At 42.7% G+C, this 24,267-nt stretch overlaps 1 protein-coding gene across 1 annotated transcript in view; it reads left to right on the top strand.

The window, feature by feature from the left end:
• tenm1 (teneurin transmembrane protein 1) overlaps positions 1-24,267 on the top strand; it is a 152,215-nt gene that overhangs the window by 94,673 nt on the left and 33,275 nt on the right. Inside the window, exons 15-21 of the mRNA XM_054598175.1 lie at positions 91-210; positions 308-569; positions 2,015-2,300; positions 8,223-8,366; positions 9,847-10,099; positions 10,874-10,894; positions 15,961-16,193. Of these exons, the coding sequence (XP_054454150.1) occupies positions 91-210; positions 308-569; positions 2,015-2,300; positions 8,223-8,366; positions 9,847-10,099; positions 10,874-10,894; positions 15,961-16,193 (1,319 nt within the window). The remainder of the gene's footprint in view (positions 1-90; positions 211-307; positions 570-2,014; positions 2,301-8,222; positions 8,367-9,846; positions 10,100-10,873; positions 10,895-15,960; positions 16,194-24,267) is intronic.

Genomic DNA, 24,267 nt, shown 5'->3' with positions numbered 1-24,267 from the left:
CCATCATTGTAAAACCAGGCGTCTCTCTCCCTTTCTTTGTGTTTCTCTTGCTCTCTCTCTCTCGGCCTCCTGTCTGTGTTTTTTTTCCAGCCGGGTAGCTGTGATTCGAGGTAGCGTCTCCTTGCAGGACGGCTCTCCTCTGGTTGGAGTCAACATCACCTTCCCACAGCATCCAGAGTACGGTTACACTATCAGCAGGCAGGATGGAAGGTAGAGACGTCCACACATAAAAATACACAAACAAAAAAAAGCTTATTTTAATCATTTCACTCCAATCTTAATCTGTCTAACTGTCCTTTGTCTCTAGTTTTGACCTGGTGACCTTGGGCGCAATGGCTATGACCCTGATGTTCCAGCGGCCACCCTTCCTGCCACAGACGCGCACCATCTGGACGCCAAACAACAACTTCCTGGTTCTGGATCAGGTGACCATGTCCAGGGACGAAGCTCAAACTCCCACGTGTGACATCAGGAGTGTTTTAAGTCCCTACCCTCTGGTCCTGCCCTACCCGCTCCCTAGATACACGGGAGCATGTGCAGAGAAGGGGCCGGCAGTACCGGAGCTGCAGGTATGAAACTTAACGACTTAACTACGATCAGAAAATCTAATTACAAAGCAAGGAGTCTCCGTCTTTGGGTGCATTGGTATGTCCTTTGCATATCTCAAGAACCGTCCTTCCGATCTACTTTACACTTGGCGGATGTTCAATTTTAATAAACTTTGAATAAATGAAATGAACGTGGCAACAGTGGGGGGCTCAGCATCAGGGATCTGCAGACTGAGCCGGGCATGTCGTCACTAGTCTTTATAAAATGTAACAATGCACTGCTTCATGTCTACAGAAGACAGGCGGTAAGAAAGAAGCTTCGGCTCAATTTGTTACAGCTCAGCAACAAAACAACCCGGTCTCACAGGGTTTTGCAAATTTAGCTCAATTCGTATTTGCATCATGCAAATAAGGAATGAGCAAAATGCAAATTAGCACTCCATCCATATACGTCCCCACCAACAAAAGCAAATTAGGTGGCTGAAAGTCAGGTGTGGAGGTCAGACTGGTGATTATATATTTACCCTCCAACGTGACTCCACAGACTTTTTTTTTTTTTTTTAGAGTAACCAAAGCCTCAACCCGACCTCATTTCAGTTCCAACTAAAATTCCCAGGACACAGAGAGGTTTTTTTTCTTGTTACCTGGACACCTGATAGACTGCAGAGAATGTCATATCCAACGTGTACTTTTGTCACACGATCCTTTTGTGGCAAAGCAAAGTGCTCCTTTTTTTTTTGCCTTCATATATTATCATTCATATCCACAACACGACATCTGCACAAATTCAAGCTCATTTTAAAAATGAACGCATAGTCAAACTGAAGGAACATTTTATCCTCATAACAAATAACACCTCAGGACAAACAAGGCAGCAAAAAAAGAATTAAACAAATAAACTGGAGGAACAGTACTTAGTGTTCCCTGTGAGCTTAGCAACACCCACCGTGTTCACCTGTGTAAAAAAAATGGCATCAAAGCTGTTAGACTTCAGAGGAAAAATGTGTCAGAGATAGTTGTCTTAGAGATAATTTGATTTAAGGCACTCAAACAGTATCTGATTTCAGCCAAGAGAAATATCGCACATGATGAATCAATGTTCGCTGCAGCAGCTAGTTTTCTGTTTATTAGAGGAATGAGCTTGGCCTTTTATTTGCTAGTCTATAAGGATTTAGGAAATAGACATTATCTTTAAAAGAAAACCCTCCTGGATAGGGACAGATATTATTATTTATTCATTGAAAATATCTTAAAGAAAGAATCATTTCAAGATTATTATTGTGACACTGTGGTTTACACACATGTGGTGTTCTCCCTGCACGTTACCGTGTGAGCTGTGTATTCCTGTACCTGCCTTTCAGCTCATTATTAAAGAAAACCAAGTAATGACACAACACCTTTCTTTCTCATATCATTTCTCCACCTGTGTGTTTCTCTCTCTCTGTTCCCTATCTGGTTCTCCCTAGGCGGTGCAGGAAGAAGTCTCGATCCCCGGAGCCTTTTTGAAGCTGAGCTATTTGAGCACCCGCTCTGCAGGCTACCTCTCACTGCTCAGAATCCTCCTCACACCTCCCTCGCTGTTGTCCCCAATCTCCCCACTGGGCGGTCTCTCCAAGGTGCATGTCCGTGCATCGGTCCAGGGGAGGTTGTACCAGCGCTGGTATCCCGCCGGGCCTGGCCTGGTCCACAGGCTGGTCTGGAACAAGACTGATATTTATGGCCAGGAGGTCTGGGGCCTCACTTACGCAACCGGTAGGTAGAATATAAAATACAAGAGGCTTTGTTTTAAATGTTTTTCTTATTTTAAATAAGAAAGCGTGTGTGTGTGTGTGTGTGGGGGGGGGTGTCAGGGTTTAAGACACTGACCATGTGCGGTAACAGCAACGTCCTCAGTTCCCATGGAATCCTTCTTACGTTCTCTTGTCATCTCTCTCCTGTCTGTGTAGGGATTAAATAAACAGGGTATAAATTAGTAATTAGAGAGCATTAGAGGTGTTAATGGGATGATTTGTGAACTTTAAAGAGAGATGGGCTAACCGTTTCCCGCTGTTTGTAGAATTTATGCAAAGCTAATCCTCCCGTTGCATATTTCATGCACAGACATGGGAGTGGTATGGATCATCTAACCCAACTATGAGCAAGAAAACCAGTAAGCATCCTTCTCCAAATATTTAACTATTCCTTAAAACAGGGCTCAGGATTTGTATGGGAAAATGGATTTGCTCAGCTCAGTATTTCCAGACATAGAATCGCTGGGAGATCAAGTAAAATGTCTTCCCTTCAGATTGGATGCAAACCCAATAAAGATATATAAAAGAAGATCCATCACTTTTCAACCCTTTGAAGTAAGACGTTTTTGATCAACTTAGTCAAACGCTCCCATCAACCAATACAATACCAGAGCAGTAAATTGGATCATTCCCCTTAACAACTCTGAAGTCGTTTAAACGGCTGTTTCAGTACTGTGGTCTGCAACAAAAGCCTGATTGGAAGTCGTCCTGTGAATGAGTGACCATTCAGTCGGTAATCAACCAGTTGTTAATGGCAGGTCTCCAGCTGGGAAGGGAGAGATTGGCGATTGCCTGATAGTAAATAATTAGCGCTACTTTCTTTAATGGCGTGTTTGACAACTGTAGAGTTACCAGAATGAAAGGACGTGTTCCATTTAGTTCAAATATCATTAGTCAGGAAATTCATGGAGCATGTGAACAGTTGAACAGTGAGCCGTTTAGACTCTGTATCAACAGGACCTTCAGACAGCAGAGCGCAGTAGTGCTGTTCCAAAAGAGAGAACGTACAGTGGACGGCTGGACAGATTTACTGTAGAGCACCTAGGAGTAAAGATATTAGATGCAGCTGCAGGGAGATGGCCTTTCTCTGCGGTTTTGATGGAACTGGCTCTATGGAGCATGGATTCGTTATTGTGGCCCCATCTCCTATTTTCCCTAATATCCTCCCTCACCTCTGGAAAAAAAAGAAAACAAAAAAACAAGACATACTGGATAAAGAACCGTAAATGTTATTGCGCCGTTGGTTCATCGTGGTAAAAACATCCCCTTTTATAGATTCCATCGAGGCTTAGACTTGTGAACTCTCTATCGGTAATTTTGAGGGATAATGGAACGCCACTTTTTTATTTGTGTGTAGACAAACAGTGGAGCTGCGAGAAAGAGCTTTCCATAAGCGGCGAGATATCGCAGGCACAGCCGAAGCTTTGTCCACTCGAGTGTTCGGTCTCGTACAAAGATTGCATCTCTCCGTCCCGAGGCTTTCTCTCTCCTCCTGATCCGTCCTCCTCCTCTCCTTATCTGCTAGAGCTGCATTTCATCTGCTCCGGCTCTCGCCTGATCTTTCACCTTTTCTCAACTCCTATGATCCCGTTTTTTTATTTGTCCTGCTTTGCCGAACCACCTCCCTCCCTCCCTCCCTGTCCCCCTACCCCCTTCCCTCGCCTCCAACCTTCCTCCACCCTCACCGTGTTTCCTGCCGTTTCTGTCCTCCTAAGAACTCCCTTTTCTTCCCTTCACCGCTTGTTATTTCCTCCATTCTCTCTGATCTCCCCCCGTTGCTTCTGTCCTGTCTTCCCCCTGCCCTCCCTTGTTCTCTCTTCTCAAAACATGTTTCCCCTGATCCTTCCCTCTTCTTTAGTTCCTGCCATGCACATATTTTCAGCGGGTAAGTGTCCTGGATAAGTGCATTTGTGGAGCAGCTTAGATGAATGCCCGTGATATTGTTTAGAGATAGCAACTGACAGATGTTCATTTTCTGTAGTAAAGTTGTAGAAAGAAACATTACAGCAGGTTAAATATTAGATATTTTTTCCATCTGTGGGTTTGTTGGTTCTCTGCATGCTCATGAAGGACACAGAGGGCTTAGTTTTCCTGAACCTAGCGGTGCCCAGATCACAGTCAAGTGCACCCCTGCCCATCAGGAGCATGCCAAACACACTTTTAGGTAATTTCGTGGCCAGGCTCCGTTTGGCACACCTGTGGCGCACTTGGGCACGGGCTGGGATCAGAGAGCCTCAGAGGTGGGTGCGTTGGAGACCCAGAATATCGCGGCCAATCACATTCAATACTTTCAGCCTCTTAAAACAGCGAGCTCTCCCCGTCATGAGGACAATTTGAGAATCATATGGAGAGTTTTCCTCAGAGGAAACCTGTTCAGATAATGCCAGACATTGGAGTCTTTTCTGTCGACATGATGTTCGGCTGGTCAACATGTTTTCCGTGCGTAATAGTGTTGATGATTGATGATTTTATTTGTAAACACAATGGTCCATATATCTGCGGTTAAATACCACAGTGTTGCCGTAAACAAAATGAAAGTAGAATTTAAAACCTGGTCTAGTTTTTTTGTTGTTTGCTTTTTCTTGAAATTATTTTGAATTTTTGATAATAATGCATAAAAAATAGCAACATTTTCATGCTGAAACATAAATTAAATTCTAGTTCTCAAAAAAAATGACAGTCTTTCGAAACTACACTATGAAAAAATCTCTAACCTTTCTCTAATCTCTATATCTTGTATTATAATAAAAAAATGATTCAGGCGATGCTCGTTGAACGGCAGACAGCCGTTTCCCCGGTTACACAGTCCTTCGAATAGAGAATGACTGGAACAGTCCGTCCTCCTGAGGGAGTTATTAGCAGAGATTTAAAAGTGATCCACAGATTTTCATGAAACTGTATGAATGTGTCTGGCACCAACACGCCTGTTTATTTGCACTAGAAACTGTAGAACAATTAACAAAACGACTTAAACGACTAATTCTATGTGCAATTTTGCAACAGTCTGATGCTTCTTTTACAAAACCGGCTGATCTGAGCCACATCACTCCAGTTAGAGACTGTTGATGGAATGGATAACTGTTGCCGTCAGATAGCTGTAAGGAGTAACTATAGTAAAGGAAATGCCACAACTGGAATATTGTTTTTTGTACCAGCTAGTTGAAAACCATAAAATAAAATGGAAAGACGAAAAAAAACCAGTTTGTGTGATTTTAAAGATTACATGGATGCATTTTCACTAATAAAGTGACCAAAATATTATGGAACAGAAGTACACCACTATACCAACATGGAGCCCAAACCGTCTGGCTTAAATGTGCCTGTGGATGAACAGATGACACTCACTGGATGCCTTGTCCTTGTTTTCCATGGAGCCTACTCTGAGTGCATTTTTTCTGCTGTTATTTGGATTTGGCCAGTTAATATTGAGCAGCTCCTCCTAAACTTTTAGCTCAGGTGAAGGTGTCAGTAATGTCAGGGTACTTGAATAAAAAAACAACATTTTCTTCGAAATCACCATATTTGTCACTAAATATTAGAGGCTTCAGCCCCTCCCTACCCCCCTTCCTGCGCTAATCTGTCCCGGCTCTTTGTTGGCACAACAACACAGACACGCATCTGACGACACACACTTCATGTGCTCACACCGAGCCAGAGAGAACAAGAGGAAGGGAGATCATGCTCTGTTTGCTGGGGTGAACACATTGCCTGAGGCTTCAGCAGAGGGGAATGAAAGCTTTCACCTGTGAGATATTGAGTGTGCGTTCATGTATTATAGTGTGCATGGGTATTGTTTGTGTGTATACGTGTGCTGATGTGTGTGTCGGGTCTTGTAATATAGCCAAGGTAATATTGGGTTGTGAAGCAGTTCTCAAAACACCGACACTGTCCCTTTGAGATTGCTTTGCCCGTTTTGTCCTGGAAAAGCCTTGTTCCTCAAATAAAATCAGCGTTATTGTAGGTGGTTTCTTTTTTTTTTTCTGTTTTACTGGACAGTGTCCCTACTGACTGCAATGTATTTATGGCAACCTTTGATGCATTTTCATAAGGATGGATTGTTTTCCAGGCCATGAAACAGGTTCTTCAAGTGGGTGTGCAATGTGACTTGAAGGATCAGCTCATTCCACAGTATGTTACATTTTAAAGACACGTGTATTTGACTACTCAGTGCCTCTCGGTTCTGTTTTTGTCCTTCAAAAACCCAAGATCACAAGCCTGTTAGAGCGTAAGACACACAAAATTGAAACAAATGAACCTTTTGAATGTACTTAAGCGATAGTTCCTGGACTAAGAACTTTTGTCCAACACTTTAGGGGTTTCTTTTCTTTCCTTTCACAAGGCCCCAGTGTCCCAAATCACCCATTATTTTCCCTCCCAAATTACTTCATCGATTGTACCATCTGAGTTGAAAATTTAAGTCGGCCCCGTGCGCCTCGCCTAGAGTTTTTCTTGAAGGGAATCTCCTGAGCTCGTACATAATGTGAGCGGCCCTACTTTCGTATTCCACCATCTCCACTGGTCTTTACTTTCTGGCTTTGCTCCTCAGTTCCTCTTCAGTGCCCGTTGATTCTCAGGCATGTTGGTTTACAATGAAGCAAGTAAAGAGAGAGACCAGTGCAAAAGTGAACAAAAAAACTGTGATTGACAGCGACAGCTTTTCCTCTAGCACGTTTGTGTCAAACTTGTCAGCTTTCCTCACTGTACAGTATATCATTATCTTCAATTAAGCAATTTTACATTTTTCTTAAATTGACACTGTTTCGAACTCCTACTGCTTTAATTATATGTTAGACTAGTGTGTTTACATTCCTTTTAGGATTGTGGACGGACAAATAAGTTGCTATGTTTTAGCATCTCGCCTGATAGAGAGCAGAGAACATGCAGAGAGAGAAGGAGCGGGTTACTTAAGATGGAATGACTTCTTACTTATAATGCTCCCACAGTGAAAAGTTACTTTAATATGAAAGCAATGCAACCTAAATCACTGCATGTGGTGGGAACAAATGACTTACTTATAGCAACACTGATCAATATTTTTATACAAACAAATGATCAAATCACTGACTGTAATTTTCAAAAGGGTAACTCGTGGTGAGGAGACCACAGAGAGAGTTTCAATGACCTTCAGCGCACTGTATTTGATTTTACAGTCCGCAAACTTTCATCACCATTGTTTTCTAGACACAGCAGGCAGCTGGTTTCAGTGTAAAAGCTCTGATGAAGCCACTTCACACACTACCTGCTAGCATCAAACGGCAGACGGACCAAGTTGGCAGCTAGCTTGCGAACGTAGCATTTGGCTGCTAAAGAGACAGATATTTGGTAACCAAAAAGGAGAGTGGATTTACATTTGTCTGTTGGCCAGAAACATGACGCTACATGAATTGCGTTCCCAAAAAAAACGCTTCCTTTAAAAATGCACAAGACATGTACATGAGTATGTTTGTATGTTTTCGAGATCTCCCACGGCCTTGTCACCTGCTGCCTTTTTAAACGTATTCCAAGTCTGAAGTGGTATTTTGAATCCTGCCAAGCTAAAAAAGAAATATCTGTTGATAGTTGTTAGTTGTAGTGGGAAGCTGCACAGCGTATCATTACAACTAAGAGGCCAAGCATGAAGACGGGCTCCTACTGATTACGCTTCCACTTCTCACTGATCTCACTCAAACACACACACTGATGAGGTCTCGCCACAGGCCTTTCATCTGTCTCACCACTCATTACAGTACAGTTTTTGAGAGAAATGCTTGCTTGTAAAGTCTGGCTGTGATGTTCCGTACCTCATTTTGCTGAACGTGCTAAGACGCACCGTGGCAGGCCAACAGAACATGTTTTTTTTTTTGCTGTGAGTGACGTCCCCATTTTGTGTGTGTTCGTATTTCAGTGTCTGTGGGCTACGAGTACGAGTCGTGTCCCGGCGTCATCCAATGGGAGCGGAGGACTGCTCTGATGCAGGGATTTGAACTGATCCCCTCAAACCTGGGAGGGTGGTCTCTGGACAAACACCACGCCCTCAACATACGCAGTGGTGAGAGAAAATAATATATACTTGTGTACTGTTTTTTTTGTTTTGGCATACAGAGGTTAGCTGACACACTTAAACTTATTTTCAAATATATATAAACAACACCTACGGTTTGCTTCCTTTGACTCAATAACATACATTGTATCCCAAATACATATATAGAAAGATCAGAAAGCTACATGATTAAAACTTATTTTTGGTTTGCTTTATTTGGCATTTATGGAGAAAATAAAATCTCACAATACCTTAAAATTGTCCAAAATAACACAATAAAGTTCAAAATGTATTTCTATTGCTGTCTTCGAAGTAAAGATAGCAAAAATGCAGAGGTTCTGGTGACTGGTTTAGATTCTATTCTACTACCAACAAACCAGCACAACAAATACCAATATTATTAAAGGCCTTAAAAAATCTTGACTACTTACTCAAGTACCCATAGCATGAAATAGTTATTACGAAATGTGCAAGAATCCAAGTAGTTTAGAAAAAAATGACATTGTAAGTTATTTTTTATGAAGAGTTTTACACTCGAAACACAACCTGCTTCATCCGGGTGGCGCAGCTGTGGTTTGTACAGCAAAACAGCCACATCACATTTATATAAAAATTATGCAAAATCCTAATTGGTGCAGAGAAGGGCTGGCAAAATTGGCCAAACATTACATTCTAATATTCGGTCTTAAAAAATGACATATGTTTTAACTATTCAAATACGTTGTTTTTCGCATGTCCATGGCACTGTGTCCCAACAGCCCCCGAACCTGTTTCCTTACAGGCAGATTCCCCTCACACGCTATGGTGGGAAGGGAAATGTAATCAATTAATCAATAAGTGGGCCTACAAACACTGATTTCTTCCCACGGAGCCGACATGGAAACTATTTTAGTTCAGTAAACGTCTGCTGTCAGTCAGCCAGGTGAAGGTCAACGAGCTGCTGTCCACTCAGCTCCACAGGAGCTGCTGCTGACAGACGCTCAGAGATGTTTACCGAAGACGGAGTCAGCGTGTGGGATCCGATCACAGAACGCTCACGTGCCGCTCATGTCTCGCTTCCAGTGGGGAATCCCGGCAAAACGTCATTTCATTTTCAGTTTATGAAAGTGACGTTGTTGGAGAGTCCAGCGTCATGCGGTGAATTCAGTGCGAGCGAGGCCGACAGCTGCAGTTGTGAATTTGAATATCAGTTTTTATTTTAACTATTCGAGTTTAATTTTGATTTTAGAATTTTCGTTGACAGCTCAGTGGAGAGAAGCAAATTAAACCTTTTTACAAATGACTCCAAAATCCCCTTTTAACCAGCGAGAAGAGCTCAGACTAAGCAAAAAAATACAGAAAATCTGTCAAGTGAAATGGCCAAAACTGTTCAAACTTTGGCATTAAGTGTCGTTCTCATGCAGGATCCCATCACCAGGAGCGAAAAGCCGATTGAGAAAATGTGTTGTCAGTGCCTTTGTAGTTATTAATCGCCTCCTTCCCTCCCCAGGAATCCTTCACAAGGGAAACGGAGAGAACGTCTTCCTCTCCCAGCAGCCTCCCGTCATCAGCACTGTGATGGGGAACGGTTTTTACCGGAGCGTCCCCTGCGGTCCGAGCTGCAGCGGCGCCGCCCGGGACATGATGCTGTTTGCTCCGGTGGCACTGGCCAGCGGCCCCGACGGCTCCCTCTATGTGGGGGACTTTAACTTCATCCGCAGGGTCCATCCCGACGGATACACCAGAACCATACTGGAGCTCAAGTGAGAATCATGTTCCCGTTTTTTAATGCGTGTGATATGAGTAGACTTGATCTCGATATGGATCTCCCACAGTGGGTAGGAAGCAGTGGGATTTTGATCATGGGATTGAGTCGAGCACAATTAGAACAAAATTAGCTCAGCTGATGTGGGTTAGTATGGCATTAGCTTTGGTTTGCCATCTGCGGTTGTGATCTGTTTGATCTCAACAGAATACATGCTGAAGGTTGTCTTCATGCAAAAGCAGAGTGCGCGAGATGCAGACATCACACACTCTAATCTACCTCTTAAGGATGTGAAAGTCTCTGCTGTGAAACAAAGATATTTTTTCTTCTTCTGTGGATTATGACGATGATATCTCCTACTGCGCTGCAGGCGCTACATTCTCTATTTCTGTATTTTCTCAAGCGTAGGATCTCGATGGGATTGCACAGTCATTTGTCCTGTAAAGCGTTCTCCTTATGTAACTTTACTCTCTCATTCTCTGTTATTATTGTATGTCTGACTAATATTTTCTGGTTCAGATGAAGGTTTCATAGTGTCTGTATTTGATACTTCCCTGTCCTCTGGGAGGAAATGGTAAAAGGCTTCCTGTTTAGGTAAATATTTAATGTGAAATAATACAGCCGTCTAAATCAACCCTAATCCCACTATATGAGGGGAGAATTGACTCATTGTAGCCTATGAAATTCTGAGTGACTCTCGTTAGCATCATAAATGATTGTTTTTACCTTCTCTTTTCTCCTTTTTAAACACTCCTTTATGGCTTATTATCAGGAACCGGGACACCCGACACAGGTGAGAACTAGTCATTAACACCTCCTTTTATTTTTCCTGCACAAAACTCACACACACACACAGAAAAGTAACATGTGCCAAGAGTAGGATATGTTGCAAAATGCCCCACAGCACAGTTTTTCTGCACATTGCATAATTGCGTTGACCTGACTTTCCCTCTCTTCCCACAAACACATCACACAGAAAATCTGCATATATTCAGGCTGCCGTCAGATCTATCAAATCCCCATTTAAATTTCACGAGGCGATATTACATTTGTAAATTGGAAATCGGCCAAAATGTCAAGGATTTTGATGTTTTTAGGGGATTACTGGGAGTCTGTTTGGAGCATGCAGCGGCTCCATCACTCCCCGAGCCAGGGTTAAAATCCAGAGGCCTTGCACCCTGCACGGCCTCGACATAGTCCCTGGCAGCGGGTCTCGATGGTGGTGTGAGCTCTATACGCCATGTTTGAAAGGAGATTAGACAGATGTTACAGGGTCTGTGTGTGTGCGCCACTATCAGGGGTTATATCAAGCTGATTGTGTGTGCTTGTGGGTGTTTATTGTATCCGAGAGAGGCTTTTTCACGACGCCATATCTCCAGCATGCCGAAGTTTCCAAGCATGCCAAAAGGATAACCTGGCTGTGTGTTTATGGTTGGTACTGTGCGGGTGGGTGTGTACATGTGTCTGCAAGTGTGAAAATGTAAATGCGCCTGTGATGCATAAACTGTGCTAAATTTCTTCAGTATAGCCTGAACCAGTGATTTACAACCAGTGGAACTGGTACCGCAGTGGGTACTTCAACAGATGCTTGTGGAGCAGCTCAGTTGATAATTTGAAATAGAATATAAAATAAATATAGCCAGCCAGAGTCCGATGTAACACACAGATATTTTTTTAACTGTTATTGTCCTCTAAGTCTTAAAATAAAATTCTATCCACATGACCTTCGTTTTACAAAAAATTTCCGTCCACACTAGAACGTACGTCCACGATATGTCAAATATGACAGAAGAAGATTTCATTTTTACAATACAAGCCCAAGAAAACATTGATTAGGAGTCTTGTTTTACGAACTATTCAGACATCTTTCTGGCAATTCAGAAACGGTCTCCTGCCTAGGAAGACTATGAGAAGGTGGGGAAATCGGCAAGCCCCGATTGGGGAGATGACGTCATTGTTTCCCAAGCGCTTTGTTTTAAATGTCCAGACAGGTAAAAAAAAAAAGGAGTTATAGAAAATCTAAACCTTAGAAGGCTTTTTAAAAAATGTACACTTTAGTGACCTAAAACTCTGTTTGCGTGTAGACGAGAGGCCAAAACACAGAGGAAAATATACGCTTTAAAAAATATCTGTATGCGTGTAGACAAGTGCATAAAACAGCTTGCAAATGGTTAAAAGATAGATAAAAATAAAAAATCATTAGTTGAAAAAAGCAAACCCAACCAAAGTATCGACTGAATGAAAACTACCTTCTGCCACTCCAAGTGAAATCATTCAACTGTATGAGAAAAGTAGTCACATCTGCTGTTATATCAGCTTTTATATAATCAATTCATAGGAACACACCTGGGAGATGACAGCTGATGTCAATGAAGGGGCATTGTTAATCCCACGGAGCTGCGGGGGGAACGTCGCATTACGTTCTGTTAGGAAACCACAGGTGTGAGCCTATAGCTAGTGACTTCTCCTGTAGGCATTTTGGATACCCTTTCCTCACCCTGGAGGTTTCTCCTTCAGCTCCTGCTTCCTCCCTGTTTTCCTCCGGAGCAGCTTTTTGCTGTTAGAAGCATGTTAATGTTTCTTCTTTTATTCCATACTATTGTTCTCCCAAGTCAAATGCATTAATTATTCATCCATATTCGACTTTCAAAGCTTTTCACTCCGCGTTCTTTTCCCGGCAAAGTGCCTATCAGCCGGCGGGGCTTCAAAACAAGTTGTTCTCTAGGGGGGAGACAATATGGGATGTACTCACCTTAAAACCATTGTCTATTCTCCCCCGTCTAAAGTGTGAGCTAGGAGCAAAGCAAATTCGGGAGGAAGTCCTCTATAATATTATCTGAGAGCCCAGATGGTTGATTCAGAGTCAGTCAGAACAGCTAGATCACAATGTCTATCAACTCTGATCATTGTTTTGTTATTTTGTGTGGAGGGAACAAGGGCAGATTCTTTTTTTTTTGCTCTGGTTGTTATTGTCGTTCATTTCTCTTCCACTGGATAAATGTACCCGAGGCCGTGAGCATCTAATTGAGAAAAAAAGACAGGTGATGTGATTCGTAATCAGCCATATGCACGCTCATGGTAGCTTCAAGAGGACCAACAAATATGATGCGCTGCACAACGGAGTGAAACTCTGAAGAACTCTCTCAGGATCAAGTTTAAATTATGTATGTGCAGTTCAGTGCAGAGCTCTGTAAACAGTTATGCACTTAATGGACTAGATGACTGACAGAACCCGTGCCTATGTTGCAGTGTTTTTATTTTTTTTCCTGGGTTGGGAGAAAGTTCAGCTAATATCGAAGGGAGTTTTCTCTTAAGAGAGTAAGGGGTTAGAATAGGCCTACAGCGTACAATCGCTGTCCAGAGCAAAAAATATATATATCAGAAAATTGTCCAAAAAATGTAAGTATAAAAAAAAAAAGAAAATGTCTTATGTCTGTAGAAAATATAGATATACTAATTGAGGTAGACTATTCAGATGCATGATGTTAACGTTAATGTTCTATTTCATCCTGACTGACCACCAGAGTTCTTAGTCATCCAGTGTTAGACACTTCCTTTCGCAGTCATCCAGGATTCATAGAACCACAGTTACATCGTAATTACCGATATTTTTCCTTTATCCTTACTGACCGCCAGAGGCATTGCTTAACGCTGGATGATTAAGAACTCTGTCGATCTCCGGGATTCATAGAACCATAGTTACAAACGTAACTCCCGGTGTTTTTCTTGACATAATAATTTCCCTTTTTTTAATTAAGAAAATAATTTAAAAAAAACTGTGTTACAGGGTGTTTTGGGGTTTAATTTTGCAAGAAGCCTTTGACCGGACCAGCTGACATAAGATTTCACTTTATAAAGTATTTGCTTAGAACTCGATTAGTTACGATGAAGTGCAAATTGTCCCTCACATTATTTTTTGCGATCGAGTCTCAATAACACACATCAATAAGCTGATACTATCTAAAGGTTTCTGTAATTATTGAACTGCAGACTATAATGTACAGAACAGAATCAAGTGGAGTGTTCTCTGCACGGGAACACGCCCACAGTGTGAGCACTCCTCCTACACAGAGTACAGTATACAGCTCACCGTTAACATAGGGGTAATTGAAGTCAGTGTTCATGGTGTGCTATCTAAAGCCCAAGGCTTAGTGGTATTAAAACAGTATGAAGAGTACATAAGACCGTAGTATGGACTTTCCTCCACACAGCATACCGTATTTTTGAGCCTTACGCTGAATGAACTTCCTGTCTTTTGTCCACCACTCATAAACTAACAATCCCAGCTGGAACAATAGACAATTACGTGTCCACAGGGCACATTCGGTTCGTGCCAAATTTAGCTATATGAATGTTCTGGGTTTAATTTGGGTCTGGACCTTTGTTGCATGTTATTCCTTTCTCCCTGGTATTGTCTCTCCTGTTTTCCTCTTGCTCTAATTTGAGTTGTGCTTATCATTATTCTGGACCGTGTGCTATGGTAGTAAAAGATAAAAATGATCCAATAAAGACAACATTTTACAACTATCACAATACATACATAAAACACGTGAAAATAGAAAAACAGAAACACATGCAGCTTATAACTATAACCTGTTCTCAATATGCGCAACAGAGGTATCGTATCACAGAAATATGGTGCAAGGATGCAGCTTTCGGTGGGATTTATGAAAGCATGAATTATGCTGTTCTCCATCGTATCCCCTCTGCACATACATTTCTACATAAAGGTCCTTATCTCTGCCTGACATGCTGGCACATTTCGCTGACGAACATGTGACTAGCACTTTGAAATCTCGCCTGACACAAAAAAAAAAACAATCTTCCTGGCATTATTGTAAGAAACTGTAGCTGTTTGAACACTGCTGTTTATTGTGCTGATACTATAGGGGAGCACTATACAGGGGAACACACTAAACTCTAAACTGAGAGGCTTTGGCATCAAGTCAAGTCTATGCCTTTATCAAAAAAAGAATGAATGAGCCAGCCTACAGTATATTCCCTCGCTGTAGTAGGTGTGAATGCATTTTCCATACTTCCATTATTTGCATTACTCCACCATTAAAACCAGCAATGCAGTTTGGCATCAGCTTGTCAAAATCCAGCATTCACACCACAATTTCTTCAGACTCCACAGTTCTTGACTTATTTATTTATAACAGTTTGCAAAGCTTGAGAAATAAGGTTTACTATGGAGCTATTGGAATTGATCTATTTAAAAATAAATAATGGCCACATATGTTGTTATTGTGGAATGAATTCATGTTGGCCTTGAAATAGAGAACATGTTCTAGACGCTCTCAACACTCATCAGGTTTATTCAGTATACAGTATTCTATCGGTGTATTTATCGGTGTGTGAAGGATTTTTACAGTTCCTGTGGGGTGAATTTTCATACATTCACAGAAAGGGACTTTTTTTTTTTCTCACATTATCAATTAGTAGTGAGGCTGGTTATTATATTAGTATCCCCAATAACATTTTTCTGAACAAACATCCTGAGACAAAATCCTAAGAATACGATAACTAATGTGGCCACCTGTGCTATTTACATTGGAAGACATTAGTCTTGTTGTTCCAGTGCAGGAACAAGTTCTCTCCCAGAGTCTCTCATACGAATGCTTTTCACTTGGATGACCTGATTGCCTCTAAATGTATTGATAGTGCCGTCTAGTCCTGAATGCTACTTATTATTATTATAATTTCCTAAAGTAGGCTAGTGTCACTCTTTGTGTCCTTTTGTATAAGTAACAAAATAATATACATTTTCTCAAACTAAATGCTCTTTGGAACACAGTGTGTCATTGTAAAATGTACCTTAACAATCTTTATTCTTCATTATCTGCATACTCTCACTAGCACCAGCCCTGCTCATAAGTACTACCTGGCCATGGATCCAATGGGGGAGGTCCTTTACGTGTCTGACACCAGCAGCCGCCGGGTGTACCGGGTGAGGAACCTCGGCCAGCCAAAAGATCCGTCTCGCAACCTGGAGGTAGTGGCCGGGACGGGGGAGCAGTGTCTACCTTTTGACCAGAGCCACTGCGGAGAGGGCAGGAAGGCCGCTGAAGCTGCACTCAATAACCCCCGAGGTAGGAGAATACTCGCACCACATCTAAAGGGTGTGGATTAAGTATTTCTGATTCTGATATGTGGCACAGCTAGCCGGAGGACTGGTCCATAATTAGTTCTCTGAAGGTCAATGCTTATGGATTGAAGCAGCTCATCACCCTGTCTTTTGGAATAATTTCATATTTTCCCAATTTCATAACAAAAATAGTAGTCTGCATGTATTTCACCACATCTCACCATTTCACATTTTGCAGAGTGCAATACATTCAGAATTAGTATTGCGATCATCATGGGACACAGAAACTACCGTCATTATCTCTTGAAAAAGTCACTTTTATAAGTCACAATGCTGTTACACAACATGTGTAATTCTAGATAATATATCCACATCTATAAATTCCTCCTGCGTCATGTCCTTCCTGTGGGCGTTTGCTGTTTTATAAAGTCAGAAACCCACTCGATTCTTGCCGTCCTTAAGAAATATTCTTTCCACTCCCCACATTTTGAATTGTGTATAAATTATTCATTATTGGATAACAAGCACTGAGAACTAATGTTCCTTTTTGTCTGGAAAGAAAGATAGTTACAGTACAACTCAAGTGTGATTAGATTTATCCTCCAAATTACAGGTCTGACTTTTTCTCCCCTTTTAAAAATGCAAATATGTTTATATAGAATATCAGTTTTCTGTGGCGTAAAAGCATTAATGTTACGACTCATTCCTGTGTTATGTTTTGACTAAAGAGACAATCATTTAAAGCTTTGCTTCTCATATAATGGCACTTTCACTGTGAGCCCTCAAATATTCAGAAATGCTGTGGCATTAAAATGATGCTTAATTGGTTCAAGGTCCCTACTGTGTTCTGCCACAAAAACACTCCACACATGCCCACCAGCAGCCTGTGCTGTTGACACCAGCTAGGAAGGATTGATGGATTCATGCTGGTTGTGCCCTGTCATCAGCTTTTTTTGAAATATGAATTGATTACACCAGGCAACACTAATGTTTCCACTGTTCAGTTAGCCACTTTTAGTACCTATCTTTTATTCCGGAACGTAATTATGTATTTATGTGATTTGCCTTAATAATAATAATAATAATAATAATATAATAATAATAATTTTAAAAAGAAAGTTGTCTGCCATTGTGCCAAAATACTGCAGGACCTTTTTCCACAGCGGACATTTGGCCATGTCAAAGCAGGGAAAACAGGTGTGTATTAAGTCTAGTGGCATCATGGCAGCAGTCCATTCAGGTGTTCCAGTTTCAGGACCATTGTATTGTGCATGCTGGCTTACTGGGACACTTCAATGGAATGAGGCCGTCATTAACGTTATTAGTCACACCTGTGCTATTCTTGCTATAACGAGTCAAAATGAGGTCTTTGCTTTCAAACTCAATATGCAGACTGCGGTCCAGATCCGGACAGAGATACAATTCATTCTGGATCAGGAACAACGTTTATTCAGCAAACTGATCCAGACCGCTTTCAACAGTCGTCGCTATCACACCGGCTCGCCTGTCATTATCCAGCCGCCTGCTAGTCGCCACAGTTAGCAAGGCTGATGCCAGATCAGACATAGAAGCTCCAGGTAGAAAAAGAAAAACAGCACGCTCAAAACTAGCTGACACAAAAAAGAAAGCTTGACAGTGAAAACCGTGTGTTACACGTTTGTTTTGCCCACGGGATGCACGAGACCAGTGTGCTTTATTTGCAGTGAAACAGGGGCCACAGTGAAGGGTGGTCACGTCAAACAGCTCTACGACACCAATCAGACCTACTTTGAACAATGCTTTCCCCAGAACACGGAGGTGAGAACGACAAAACTACCCCGGTTGAAATCGTCATATCGAGCCAGAACAATTGTAAAAGAACAATGACACAGTGAGAGCTGAGATGGAGGCTTGACTAAGAGTAGAACGAGTCCTAAGCAAACACAAGAGGCCATTTTCGGACACTGAACTAATGAAAGAGTGTTTGAGTGACCTGACGGAGGCCATGCCAGAGGGAAAGTAAGAGGATGAAATGAAGGAGAAAATAAATCCGACATCACCGTCTGGTTCCTCCGCACCAAGACGAGCAGAGATTCTTGCTGAATATTTTTGCTCCAGCAACTTTGTGATGGTGTAAAAAAAGGAACAATTCATCTCACTTGCCATGGACAAATCATGGATGGAGCACCTTCCATGACAGGGAAAGAGAGGGTATTGTTGCGGCGCTTAGAAACTCACCACCCCGGTCTTTGGTATCACCACGTAATGCGCCCTGTTTCTGTTTGCTAGTCTGGGTGGAATGATCTCAGAAGTCACGGCAACCGTGATGAGACACATTTCTGACAGAGGTTGGTGCAACTTTTGATGATTTGCTCCCCCACAGCAATGTCAGGTGGCTCAGCAGAAGCAGGGCACTGGAGCGTTTTTTGGGCCATTCGCAGAAAGCTTCAAACCCTCTCTGTCTATGCTTTTTTTTTGTTTTTTTTTAAGCAAAAGCCAATAAAGTGGAAGCTGTTGCATTTCTGCCGGATCTAACCTCCCACCTCAGTGACTGTTATGTCAAGCTTCAGGCTAGAAACAACACAGTGACCTCATGTCTGAGCAGCGTGCTTTAGAGAGGAATCTGGAGGTGTTTGAACTTGACACACAGGAGGTCGTGCTGCACTTTCCAAAGCTTTTGGACCAAATCAGAGGAATAAAAATCACTTTCAGGAACATGCTAAGTTTCTGGAGAAGCTGATTAAACATTTCCACACCCGCTTTGAGGACTTCGGCTTGGGAAAACAAGTTCTGCTGTGCATTGGAAACCCAATTCTTGTCAGAAATGTCGCTGAATTCTTAATTGAAAGACCGATAATATGCCTTTGGGTCAATACAGCAGCTCTGCAAACTGAGTTGATTGAGCTCAACCTGTTTCTGCAGGACGCTCACTGTTACCCTGTCACTTTCTGGACCAAAAGTTCCATGCTGAAGACGCTCCTTGCCTGCATAAGATGGCCCTTCGCTTCCTCACCATGTTTGCTTCAATATAGTGCTGCCAATCAGCCTTTTTCAACGATGAGTACCTTGGAGAACTCATTGTGCCATCACACCTTTTTCCTTCGTAATTACAACAACTAGGCTGTTTGTTCTCACACAGCCTAGTTGTGACATACAGGAACATTTCCCATTACAACCATCCATCCCATACCATGTGAAAGTGGCATCGGGTCGAAGGTGGCTGGAGTGAGTGAGGTCACCAGCCTCCGTATACCATGAAGGGTGTAATTTGTCCCACCATAGGGGATTCAGAAAAGCCAACAGGGAGATGTCAGTCAAGCAGTCGTACACGCCCACACAGTCCTGCCAGCTTCACCTGGCCCTAACAGGCATAAATGCCTGTGCTGCAGCATCGCAGTATAGAGGAAGTCCAGAGTAAATACTGAGTGTAATTTGGAGGAAATTGTCAGCAACAAATGGGTAAAAGCTGGGCACAAGATTTAAAACAAAATACAGTAATATATTCCCTTGTATATGACATTGGAAAATATATGATCCTTTTATTAAAATGACAATAATGGAGGGTAAACCGTAAATGGCTTCCTTTGACTTGCAAGAGAAAATAGCACTCGTAGGCGCTAAACTTAAACCAAAATACGCCTGTCCTATTAAGCTTTCCTAATGCAGAGAAGTCTTCAGATTCATCTCTGATTCCCTCCTAGCTTTAACACAGTTCAAGCTATTTGAATTAATGCACACATATTTGAGACGTTAAGCCCGGAGTGTCGATTTAAATTGGTTAATCATTACACACTTAGTTATTAGCTGACAGGAGTGGATTCCAGCAGTGCTCCTTCGCTGCTGGTGTACAGTACTAAAGTTTTATATCCTTTCTTCTTGCCCGTCTGCGAGCTGGAACAAGTCTCACTGGTCTCTTCTGAATCTGTCATCAGTAAGGCTTTGTCAACCACAGGAAAGCTGGGGAGTATTTTTATTTTTTTTAGCCATTGCCCTGGTCTGTAGTAGTAAAATGTAGACGCCAAGTGTGTGTGTACACAATGTGCAACACTTTGTTTTAGAGTTGAGACATGAACAATGATTTATTTATTTTCTGTAGTTTTTCATTTATATTACAGAATTTTTTCAGCTGTATTTGTTACGGTTGAAATGACACTTGCACTAATGAGTATGGCTTGCAGCAGTAGCAATCTTACCGATTGAAACTAAAATTACAGCAATAGCAATGATGACGGTGAATATGAATGAGAGAGAAAAGGGACAAGGGTAAGAATTGAGAACAAGGTCGAGGAGGAGGGAACAGCAGTATCTATCATTTATCAGTGTTAAGATGATGTCCGATTGCCTAATGAGTTCTATTAATTAATTATAACTTTACTACCTTTTTACCACTTAGACTAAATGAAAACATACGAAAAAAGAAAGCTGTAGTTTGCTATGTGTCACTAAACTCACCAAAACGTTTGTTTACATGTTATAGCATTATGAAGTGTCTCATCTGTTGTATTCCATTATGTCACATAGAGGTCAACAAGACAGATTGTTCTGCTTTTTTTTTTTTTTTTTTTTTTTTTCAGACCGCCCAGCATCTGTGGAGTCAGATCATTATAAAGCTGAGAGCATATATTGTAGTCTAGGGAGGCCTTAATAGGACTGGTTTGGACTTGTGTGGTTCTCCCTCTGCACAAAAAGCACGTGCAGCCTGGATGAGGAAATAATCTGTTCACTGCCCTCCCCAATCACACCCACACACCTGGCCACCTCTTTAGTCCCCGGGTCGCACAGGAGATTTAACCGCAGGCCTGTCACTCAGGCTGCACCCACAGTCCTGCAAGGCCTCTCCTGTCAGTCACACTCAGCCCGCAACGCGCGCAATGCAATCTGACGTCGGAGGCAGACAGGCCGCCAGGCGATACGGGCGCACGGTGAACAAATGTAGCGCGGGAGTGTCTGAATTCATCAAACGCCACCGGTTCCTTAATACAAAGCAGCTCCAAATTTTGATAGCCGAACTTTTTATTACCCCTAACTTCCTGAGCTGGATGATGAAAAGCAAAAAAAAAAAAGGAAGATGAGAGACAAACAAGATTGGAGCTGATTCCTGCCGCAATCTGACAGCTGATCTGAGGACTGATATCCTCAGTGCACGTGCCCCTTCTACTTGAGAACACGCTGTATCTCTGTCCCCCCCCCCCGTTCCCACACGGTCAGGTATTTTACACTCTTTGACTCACTGCACTTCACAGGCTCCGTGGCCATTGTGCTCCGACTAACCGGCTCTCATAAAGGCTCTGGAGATTTCTGCCTGGAGCCCCCTGGTTCCCTGTCATCCATCTGCCACAGCCCACACTCATCCCCCTCCCCGCACCCTCCTACCAATGGTAATGAGTGGTAGACTTCACAGAGAAATCTGTCCGTTACTTTTCTTTTCTTTTCTTTCCTTTCTTTTTTTTTTTTTTGTTGAAGTTTCGTCTCTGTGATTCTCTGGCATTGATCTTGTCTCGTGTCCTCTGGTGAGCTCCTCGCTCCAAATTAGAGCCTTCCTTCTTTTTCTCCCCTTTGCATCTTTTCCTTTCCTTCCTACCTTTCTCTGCTATAAATCATGGGCCCCGCTGTTGACACAACGGCGCTAGTCCTGCTGTGCCACATAATATTATTACAACACGGCAAACAGTTGCTATATAGTAATCCATAATTTAGATTTAGCCAACAATGTTGCAGCACTGTCGAGCGCACCGCCGTCGTCCAAGTTTGTAGTCTCTCCGTAGCGTAAGCTGCAGGGATTATCTGGTGTCCTTCAAACACTCACTTATGAATACAAGATCTGGGGCATTGTTTGGAGTTGGCTCCACATGCGCTACTGCAGTCAATTAGCTCGGTAAATAAAAGGGCCTTGCTCCATTTAGGATGGATCCCGTGTCTGACATGAAAGAGGCGTTCGTCCCCCAGGACCCAACAGCCTTGGCTCGCATCTCTGGACTCCTTCTGTTCACAACATGAAGGGCTACTTTTTCTTTTCTTTTTTACATAAACATTTGGTAAATAATAGTTGTCGTATATAAAAAAAAAAAAACTAACTGTCTGCGTTTCATGTGTATGTTTGGACAGAAGAGTTCAGAGAGTGACTCCAGTGATTGGGAGTTTGGTTGTTGTTTGCCATGTTCAGGTCTTATCTGTTATTCGTTGACTGGTCCCAGACAGCAAAGCTGATATCCACAGAGAGAAGTGTGTGTGTGTGTGTGTGTGTGTGTGTGTGTGTGTGTGTGTGTGTGTGTGTGTGTGTGTGTGTGTGTGTGTGTGTGTGTGTGTGTGTGTGCATGCATGCTAGTGTGAGTGCTTTCAGTGGCAGTCTCTCACTCCGGCCCACAGGGGGCAGACTAATGCCCTTATCAGAGGCTGACATGCTGCCACCACATTTCTCCCTCTTGCCCCGTCGGGCTCTCCCCCACCCCCTCTTTCTCACCCCTCTTCTTTTCTCTCCTCCCCTGCTTTCCCTCTGCCTCTTTTGCCATGTCGCTCTATTCCCCACACAGACAAGACGCAACACATTTGTCCCCCGTCTCACACAGCCCCACAGCTGTGAGGCACGCCATCGGATTTCAGATATCAGTGGGGTTTAAACTGGTTGCGGTTATTAGCATGTTGAACTTGGAGGGAGGTTTAAAAAAAAAAAAATAAATTGTCCATAGCCAGCGGTAAATACGCTTCACATGGCACAACCCTGTCTTGGCCATCAACCTCAGAACATGGCAGCCAGGGCGTCCCGCTGTACAGTATCTGACTTGGCCGGTGGTTGACATATAAGCAGCTTAGGCGAATGAATATCTTCACACATTGGGCGCCAGTCTCGTTTACAGAAATGGCTACGAACACCGCTGTGTGCATAGAAGCGTTTCTCAGTTTGTTTCATCAGTGTGAATCAAGCATTCGCTGCTGTCAGCAAGCCCACACTCAAAAACCATTAACTCGGCAAACACCAGTCCCCATGCTTCTGCTCAGGCAGCTGAGTCATATGACTGGCACTGTCTTGCAATCGCAGAGCCCTAATCACTGCAGCCCCGCATTTCCACTGCTCTGGAATCTGCCACTTCCAAAACTGTATTTTGCTGGCTGCGGCAGTGAAGTTAGAAGATCTCCTAGGGCTGTGTAGCCTCTACGCCAGCTGCTCTGTGTTATAACTTTGGAATGAATATGCCATTGTTATTTTACCTCTGGCTCCCATAGCATTTAGTGCAGAGTGATTGTTGCGTCTCACAAAATAGAGAGTGGGGGAGAGAGAGAGAGAGGGGGGAGCGGATTAAATTGATCGAGAAAAGAAGGGCGCTCCGAGAGAGAGAGTGAAAAGAGAAAGTGAGCACAACAGAGAGTAGAAAAAAGAATATGAAATGTAAAAAGACAAATCGAGAATGGAGGGAAAGAGAGAGAGAGAAAAAAGAGATGTATAAAGAGACGGAGAGAACCCAGTGTTTTGCATCTAAATCCTGCAGCGTGCTGTAGTCCCACACCTCATCTGCATATTAAACTGGCCCCGAGGCTGCCGTCCCTCTCAGAGGGTCAACTATCGTTGTTGCTGTTGGTTTAAACAGAGCACTGCCTCGCAGAACAAGGGCATCAGATAAGTCACACTGTGTTGTTTAGCTTCGAGATTCGGTATGCGAGCGAGTGTGCGCAGCATTATGTGTGCGCAATTTTTTAAAAACAGCCTGCTCCTGTGTTTCATTTCACATTGACCGAGCTTTTGTCTTTGCCCCTGGACATTCCTGCATTAATGATACACACATGAATAAATCACACAGCGAGGCAAAACAGCAGCATACTCCATGATAATGCAAATGAGAGAGAGAGAGAGAGAGAGACACGCCATTGGGTCATGCTATTTCTACCACAGCTTGTTTTTTCTCACTGCAGCATCCATGATAATTAGAAGATCGGCAACGGTTTGTGCAACAGACATGCCTCGGCGAGCAGCCACATTGAGAAGTTCTACTAGGGACTCGTCCCCCCCCCACACACACAAAAAAATGCTGAGAATATAGCTGCCAGTAGCATATCCAGAGGGCCAAGTAAAAGGCCATCAAGCAAAGCACACAGCACACACAGGT

Source organism: Anoplopoma fimbria, chromosome 4, assembly GCF_027596085.1.
Source record: "Anoplopoma fimbria isolate UVic2021 breed Golden Eagle Sablefish chromosome 4, Afim_UVic_2022, whole genome shotgun sequence".
NCBI lineage: Eukaryota > Metazoa > Chordata > Actinopteri > Perciformes > Anoplopomatidae > Anoplopoma > Anoplopoma fimbria.
The sequence above is the reverse complement of the archived record's forward strand: the minus strand, read 5'-3'. Positions and strand labels throughout refer to the sequence as shown.